General features: G+C 38.2%; 1 protein-coding gene across 1 annotated transcript; it reads left to right on the forward strand.

Annotated features, from left to right (window-relative positions):
* Window positions 1-4,510: 4,510 nt before the first annotated feature.
* Window positions 4,511-8,040, forward strand: dnal1 (dynein, axonemal, light chain 1). The gene is made up of 7 exons (XM_071914268.2): window positions 4,511-4,544; window positions 5,030-5,139; window positions 5,771-5,826; window positions 5,936-5,991; window positions 6,351-6,477; window positions 7,232-7,372; window positions 7,500-8,040. Exons 2-7 carry the CDS (start codon window positions 5,105-5,107, stop codon window positions 7,547-7,549), a joined length of 465 nt encoding a protein of 154 aa, XP_071770369.1. The 5' UTR covers window positions 4,511-4,544; window positions 5,030-5,104; the 3' UTR covers window positions 7,550-8,040.
* Window positions 8,041-9,344: the final 1,304 nt, after the last annotated feature.

Raw genomic sequence — 9,344 nt, forward strand, 5'->3', positions numbered from 1 at the left:
TAACAGATATTAGTATACTGCTTCTCTCACCCACCATAGTGGGCAGTTTGCTGAAATGTAACAAGCAGGTTGATAAATTGCACTTTTCCATTATATTCCAAGCAGGTAAATTGTAGTTTTCCATCATTTATAATCACATCCAAATACCCTCTTGCCAACCTATAGTAACCATGATGCGTTCAATATTTTATATCTCTACACAAGTTTCTGATTGGTCAGGGTGGTATTGTCATATGCCTCGGGAGTGTAGGTGTCATGTGATGTATGTGTGACCGACCATGGTGACTGGCTGTAAAATCAGCCTGCTGTGTTGAACACTAAATGTAGTCAGACCTCGGCGCTGCAGAAAATAATTACCATGGGAGCATGTGAAGGGATTGGACACTTTCTGTACAGTAGAACTGCAGTGTATCCGGGACGTCCTGCTGCTGCAGTGGACTGAGGCACATACCCTGTACTCATAATGGTGGGTTTCAGTCCTGCCTTTGACCTGTGCTGTAAGGTTGGACCCATGAGGGGGTTTTTGAAGGCCGATACCGATATTTTTGGAGTGAAGCTGCCGATAGCCTATATATAATGCCAACATTAAATATTTTTAAATGGGAAATATTTACGATTTTCACAAAATGAGAAACTCAATGATTACTTTGCCAGATGCTGAGATTTCTGACTTTCAGCACTCACTTTCTGACCTGCACTCTGGTTTGGAACAAAAACTCTCCACCCATTGGAGAGTTTCTTTGGTGGAAAAGCCTCTGAAACAGCATTTGGACCATTATGGGACACTCTAATAATAATAATAATAATAATCGTCATCATCATGCATACTTGTGTGGAATCAATTCAGGTATAGGGGCTTCCCATAGGCAACCAGTGTAGTATTGATCAATTCTACAGTAAGTATGTAATCAGTTAATCTGCATCATACCCATGATATCAGAGGTGGGCCACACTGACTTATGTCTGATTTTTAATAAAAGGCCAGTGTCAGCAAACCAATATATTGGTCTGGCCCTTCTTTGTTGCATATCATCCTCTCTCCCCCATCTGTCACATAAATAAAACACAAATAGATAGAAAATATATAATAAAAAAAAAACAATAAACGAGGTAGACATTGAGACAATGAGGCAGAAATGAGGTCTGTGAAAGTCGATGAGTCCCACCATGTCACATGATTCATGAGCCTTACAATGGCATGCAGGCAGAGAAACATACACACACACATTACACACACATATTGCTGCTATAGGATCAGAGGAATGAGTGAAACTGTGGATAATCTGGGTCAGAAACATCTCCTCTCATCTCCCTCACCACACACACACACACACACACACACAGATCATGGGATCATTTTATTGGTGGATGAACAGGAAATACAGATTTTCTATTCATGGAGACAATGACATGTAGTAGGTCAGAATTATTCCTTTAATGGAGGCTAACATGAGAATGTATTATATGGTGGGTTGGATTCATTATTAGAATATAGGCTCTTGTTCAATGTTTTATAATAGTAGTTTAGAAGGTCAGAGTTATTATTAGAATATAAGCTATCATATGGATGTATAGTGATATGTTAGTATAGGAGGCTATTTCATTATGAGAATGCAGTCTACAATTTATTGCTGCTAATTTAACTTGTCAGTTAAATGCAAGATTCTAAAAATTAGTTTTGGGCAGTGGTGGCCTAAAGGTTAGAGAAGCGAGCTTGTGACCGGAAGGTCGTCAGTTCAATCCCCCAGACCGACAGGATAAATCTGGGTGGGGAAAGTGAAAAGCAGCACTTGCCCCTCTCTCATTACCACCACTGAGGTGCCCTTGAGCAAGGCCCTTAACCCCAACGGCTCCAGTGGAGCTGCTCAGTGGCAGCAGATCAGACTGTGGTTGTACTGGTCAGCTTCCAGGTGTGAATGTGATCAGGGCGTTCCTGAAAAAGAGAGCATTGCTCTCAGTGAAACTCCGCTGAATAAATAAAGGTGAAAAAAAAAAAAAAAAGTTTTCAGTTGTGTCTTAAATGCTCTTCATTGAGAGATACTTTCATGGATAATGCTTGAATCTTTAGATTAGATCAAACTTTGATCATTCCCATGCAGAAATTGGGTCATTGCAGCAGCAAATAATAGGCTGCAGCAAAGAAAAATAGAACAGAAATAACACTAGAGCAAATGGGGTGGTGTGAAACATAACACAACCTACAATTTCAACACTAGAACATATTACATAAAAATATATGAATGAAATAATGAAAATATATGAATTTACGTATAAGCAGAGGGTGCAATTGACAGCAAGAGAACATACTAAGACAAAGAAAAAATAATGAAAAATATCTACAACATGAAAATATATGAAAAAATGAGACTATGAAGTATGGAAATAAAAGAACATATAGGGATGTACAGTGAAGAAAAAAAATCTACATCTTCATAGATGAAGAAATAACAACCCCTTTTGTAGCCAGATATGTCTCTCCTTGTCAAAACATAAGGACTAGAAATTAGATTATATACTCTTACAACTTTTTTTTATAACTCATTGTGACTCAATAAGGATATGAATCTGAATTCAATACAGCAATTCAATACAGGAAAGATATCTTTGACCAGGTCACCAATTCATGACAATTGCTTTCATTTTTTATTTCATCTGATATGACACGAAATGATACGACACGATACGATGATATATGTTATGATAACATAACATAACATAAGGTATGGGATGACACAATAGGATACAATATATTATGATATGATACAATACGATATTATATGATAAGATATGGTATTGCTTGATACGATACAATACGTTATGATATATGATGATATCCGATATTATATGATAAGATATGGTATTGCTTGATACAATGCGATACGATACAATAGGATACGTTGATATATGATATGCTACAATACGATACAATACATTATGATATGATATGATATGATACAGTATGGTATGGTATGGCAAGATATGATGCGATACGATAGGATGCGATACGATAGGATACGATACGATAGAACTTTATTGTCAGATTTCTCAGAAATTTGTCATGCATCATAGCAGCTCCATTCAGAATGGGGGGGGGGGGGGCAGCCAAACCAGTGTGACATAGAGGGAGAAAGAAAGATGCAAAAGAAACACTCAGAGAAATCAGTGTACAATAGGATTCAAGTTCAAGTGACAGTGAGAAAAGAAAGGTGCTGACTTCCACAGCTCAAATGAGGAAGACATCACTGATAAGACACATTGTTCAGCTTCGGGCATGTGGAGGTATTCTGGCTTCCTAACATCCAACAAGAAACCGAGAAACATGCATTGTAAACTTCTAAATCTTCCACACACAGGAAGTGACAAATCAAAACTCAAGAGCAAAATACTGTCTCCTTTTTTACACATGAGCAAAAAGTAGTCTTTAAACAACAGAAATAATGATTTTATACATATTTTTTATAATTATTGTTATTGACCGATATGAAACAACATTTTTGGCTGTATCACTCAGCCCTAAGCATAATTATGCAAAGGGTGCTGTGGTTAGAGAATGGAGCCCGATGGCCCATGACCTCTCTTTTTCACCCTACATATCTATATAGAAGGATATTGTTATTATAATAGTTAATTGAACAGAATTGAATTGAATGGAATGTTTATTGAATGTTTATTTGTTGTATGATTGAGAGAGACCGAGCCAGGCCCAGTCGTAGTGCCACTGCGCATGCGCAGCTCGGAAGCTGTCAGTGTCATAGCAACCATCTTCACACATCAACATGGTGAGTGTTTGTGTCCGCTGTGTTAAACTAATTTTCGCTTCTTTCTAATTTAGTCAGTCAATACTTCAACCACCGTACTAAAATGTGTTGACTACGTGTCTGACAGCTAAGTTGACGTTAAATGCGACGGTGGTTTAGCTGTGAGCTAGCCTGAGCTAATTGGCTAACCTTAACGGTCACCTGGTTAGCGTTAATAGCTAACGTCAACTGCAAGTTAAACTAACTCATGTTGCTGTCGTTAACATAGATAACCTTCGTTTTCTCGTTCAGTCAGTCAGCCTTTTGTCCGTCTGCTGGGCTGTCTGCCGTGCGCGTGTGTGTGTCTGTTGTGTTGCCCCCCCCCCCCCCCCCCCCCCAAATAAATTAATTAGGACGTAATCTTTTATTTTATTGGGAGAAATGCATTCATATTACTTTAGATGTAGTGTAAATGGGCGTCAGGGTGACGTAGCGGTGAGCGAGACCTTCCCAGTACCTAAAGGTCACAGGTCCAATCCCCTGACAACAGCCAACATGTCCATTAACAACCATGGCTCCTGCCTGTGTATTTAAGCAGGGCACTGAACTCCCTACCTACCTCTGTAAAGCCACTGTGGATAAGAGTGTCAGCCAAATGCTTAAAATGGAAGCTCTCAAACCCTAGTGACTTCCAATAGTTGCAACAATGGAAAAAAAGAAGTCATAAGTCAGCTTTTCCTGTCTAACAAACTCATGTAATGTGTCCAGGCTAAAGCAACGACCATCAAAGAAGCACTGGTCAAATGGGTAAGTGGCATGCAGACACAGCTGAAAGAATAGATAGAATGCAATACTGTGCAATATAATATAATAATTACATATTTGTCTTAATGTAAAAAGTGTGTTACTGTATGTTTTGGGGGCAGCGGGATTAAGATTAATTTGAAGTGTATCACATCAAATTATCCACGATTTTCAGTTTCTTGAAATATAGTTTTCAGGCCTTTTATTTAGGCTATTTACTGATTGGCCCATGTGGTGACTATTATTTGGACAATCAACCAATACAGGACCACAAATGCCAAAAACAAAGGACTAGCAGGCATTTTGTCACATAACACACTTAAAACTTTGACCTTTTTCCACATTTGTAGAATTTATTACTGATTGGCCCAAAGGGTTCAACAGGGCATGACATGTTTACTCTTGCTTTGTGTCATGTTTGGTATACTCTGTGTGTGTGTGTGTGTGTGTGTGTGTGTGTGTGTGTGTGTGTGTGCATGTGTGTGCAGGAGGAGAAGACAGGGGAGAAGGTAGGTGACGCCACAGCCATAAAGCTGTACGGTCAGGTTCCTCCCATAGAGAAGATGGACGCCTCTCTCTCCACCCTCACCAACTGCGAGTGAGTCCTGTAATAAGCTAGAATTGATTAATGAATACAAATGAAGACATGGACCTGTTTCTGTTTAGTAATATTCACGGTATTATATTATTATTACGTAAGTTTAATATTATATCTTTGTACTTTACCTTTCATCAGAGGTGGGGACTTGAGTCACGTGACTTGGACTTGAGTCAGACTTGAGTCACAGTTTCAATAGCTTGACACTTGACTTGATGCATAAAGAGAAGACTTGACTTCTGGTGACTTGGGACTTGACTTTGACTTGTACTTTCATGACTTGAAAAGGTCTTGACTTGAGATCTTGTGTTTGTGTAAATGACTTAGATTGAAAGTGATGAGTTTTGTTCCAGCAGACTACTGAATTTAAATTCTGTTTTCTGAATTTGTATGGAATGATTGAATTTATTGAAGTTGAAACTGATTATAGAAATCAAACTCAACTGCTCTTACCAAGTTTTTATCCTATTAAAACCATATTGCATTGAAAAGTCCTAGATATTTAGTTTTCTTTAAGATATTAAATTGATACTGGACTCTTGATTTGTTGTGACCTGACTTTGTTTCTTTGGTTTTTTGGGACCAGATCAGTATGTTTTTCTTCTGTGTGATTGTACTGTCTCCTCCACAGGAGACTGTCTCTGTCCACAAACTGCATTGAGAAAATAGCCAATCTCAACGCCCTGAGTGAGTATTTACTGCATACACACAACACACACACACACACACACACACACACACACACACACACAAAACAGTAATTGTGGTTTGGTAATGTAGTGTTTTGTCCTTCCAGAGAACTTGAAGATATTATCAGTGGGGAGAAACAACATCAAAAACCTCAATGGGCTGGTGAGTTAGATACTAAACAGTAATATTACTTCTAGTTTGATTTCAGTGTCAAGCACTACACAAGTCCAGCCTGTATGGGCTTACAAGACATATCCATACATCACATTGAAAAATGTGTGTACCATTATTTTACGCGGTTTACCATATAAAATCCACATTTTCTGAAGCATAGCTGAGGTCTTTCTAGTCTTTCTTTCTTGTTTTCTTGTTGGCTCTTTCTTTCTTTCTTTCTTTCTCAACACTGATTTTTTTTTTAACAGTTTTTCCAACTTACGAAAGTGGTCACACATGCTAAACACATCTGTAATGTTTATTTTTATTTTTGTGCATCAAATGTGTGTGCGTGTGTGTGTGTGTAGGAGGCAGTAGGGGACACATTAGAAGAGTTGTGGATCTCTTATAACCTGATAGAGAAACTGAAGGGAATCCAAGTCATGAAGAAACTGAAAGTCCTCTACATGTCCAACAACCTGGTCAAAGAATGGGGTGAGACTATTTTACTCTATTCTATTGGATATTATTTTGTCATGGTGCGCTCTGTTACATTCTTATTATAGTATACTACTAGTATAGTATGGCTGATGGCTATAGTTTATGGTTCTTTTTAGATTACAGGGTTTGACTCTGTTAATATAGTATAACTTATGAATTGCAGCTGATTCAGTAAAACTAGTGGAGCTCTTCTAGTTAAGGACAGATAAATAGGTCAGGCTATTAAAACTCATTCAGGAGCCCTACGAAAGGAAAAGAATGTACTAGAACTCATTCAGATGGATTATTTGGTCCAAAGAAATAATACAATACAACACTAAGCATGTTAGTGCCAAACTGAATACTACTCTAGTTACTCTACATTACATTATACATTATACTTTGGTATAATTACCATAAACAAATGAGATCATGGTCGCGACAGTTGGTGGCCTCTATCTCACACCAGTGGTATCAAAATGAAGCCCCCTTGATTTCTGTCTCCCCTCCCCCTCTGTGTAGAAGATAAACATGTTGGAAGTGATTTTTCCATCGGCCTTTCACTCCTTACTCTTCCTGTGTTGTGCCATAAAGCAATCCAGCAGATTTCCCTCCAAATCCGGCCCAATGATGCACAGTGTAAAATGCAGCGGTAGAGGCTGCCAATCTTCTCGGCGATGGACTCGTTTGTTTACAGTAATTATGCTGAACGTGGTACTAATGTATCACCGTTTAATATTGTTAATTATGTATTTTCTATATTGTGCAGCTGAATTTGTGAAGCTGTCTGACCTGCCGTGCCTGGTGGACCTGGTGTTTGTCGGAAACCCTCTGGAGGAGAAGTATTCAGCTGAAGGAACCTGGATGGACGAAGCCTCTAAGAGATTGCCTAAACTGAAGAAACTAGACGGTAACAGTGTTTGAGTAATGAGTGAACGACTCGCAGCTCTATCAGCCAGGCAGATATAGTGCACTTAATCATAATAATATGTATGTAGATGTGATTGGTGATCTCTGTGTGTTTCTGTTGTCTCCAGGAACCCCAGTCATCAAACAGGAAGAGGATGAGGGAGAAGGAGAGAGCTGAGAAACAAGCCCGTCTTCCCCAGCTCTCCTCTCTTGTTTTGTTTTTTTAATTCCCTGCATTTTCTCATGGTGTTTTTCTTTTTTTATATATCTAAAATGATTTTTACAGGAGAATCACACTTTGTCGTAGGTTGACAAGCACAAAATAATTAACAGATACATGTAGCATGTATGTTTCACAGTCGGTTAAACCGATAGAAATACTATCCTTCGGCCTCATGGGTTTGAAACCAGAGAGAAATTTATGACTAGAGGAAGCACCTTGTGAGCGTGAATAGAGGAAAAAAGCACAGTTCCTAATGCTATTTACAGCTTTACTTGGATCTTTTTGTGACTGTCAAACTATGAAGGAGAATTAAGGTAACACCAGTCATACCTGTTGAAGTGAAAAAGAAGGTGGAGAGCGCAGCATCCTCACAGCCAGTTTTGGGTGTACTGAAATCTGGGTTGGTTACAGGTTCCTATCAATTACCAGGTAGTGATTATTGGAATCTAAAAGTAATCTGTTTCTAATGACTTTTTAGTCAGACTTGGTGTTTATGACTCCATGTTCTCCCAGCTAGAACTAAAGCACAGTAGGTAAATAGGTAACTGTCCAACATGGTGAAGATTAGCTGGTTCATTCTGCATTCAAGTCATATGGGAATAACCATTGGAATGACTTGGAAGTGTTTGCGTGTTTGAACTCGTTTGAAGCCGTCAAGATGCCACGAGTGAAGTTTTCTTTAGACTTAAGTCACTCCTGATCAGCTTTACACACTTGGTGAGTGATACAGTTGAGGTCATGTTTTACAGCAAACCAAACATTTCAATGTCAGCCACAAATGGAAAAGTATAGTATATATAGTATATGTGTCCTGCCATGGTACTTTAACAGTCACGATAGCAATATTCTACAAGAATGTCCTAGTTGTCAGAATTCAGGAAGTCACATTTACCACCTGAAAGCTGAGGTGACCCGCATTTTAAAGTAGGAACCTTGTATCTCACGTCTTTCCCACGTGATCTGAAGGCAGCATTAGGATCAGCCATGGACAGGACTGAGGAGCCAAGATGGCTGCCATCAAAAACAAGCAATGACCAAACTATCTATCCACATCTCTGTTTGTAACTGAGTTGGTTGAGATGTTTCTCACTATATTGTACTGATGCCATGTTGTACTGTTTTAAACTTATTTATATTCAGATCTAACATTAATATGCATTGTATGGAGGTCTACTACTTTTTCCTATGTCGAAGGGCAGCGACTGTTTTAGTCTGCAGTATGTCTGTTTGAGGTTCATTTTGGAACCCAACTTTCTAGAATAGCTTGTGTTCCCGTTCTTGAAGATTTGATACCAAGATTAATGCGTAATGTAGCATGTCTTAATTGTTCGCCAACGTTTGTGTAAAATGATTCTGATCTTTTAAATTATTTTTAGGCATGTTTGTACATATGAATGTGAGATGTTTATGGTTCTTAAATGTATTTGATATTTGAAATAAATGCTATTGAGGTACCATTGTGTTTTCTCAGTTGTCTAGTATATTGAACCATAATAGTAATATTATTGTTTTATATATATGTGTAAATATATAGTAGTATTAGTTATAGTTATAATAATTTAATAATGACATGAATGGATAGTATTTCATGTGTTTTTATCCTAATTTGGAAAGCTCACTTGAGGTCACTTGTCACTTACTCATTTCTTTCTTTACAACGTTAGCCTCTAGTGACATCTGCTGGTGATATTTTTCAGTAACTCTCGGTTAAAACAGCCTAGAAAATGTTTTACATTACAGAAAGATATGT

This window comes from Centroberyx gerrardi, chromosome 17 (genome assembly GCF_048128805.1).
Source record: "Centroberyx gerrardi isolate f3 chromosome 17, fCenGer3.hap1.cur.20231027, whole genome shotgun sequence".
Lineage (NCBI taxonomy): Eukaryota > Metazoa > Chordata > Actinopteri > Beryciformes > Berycidae > Centroberyx > Centroberyx gerrardi.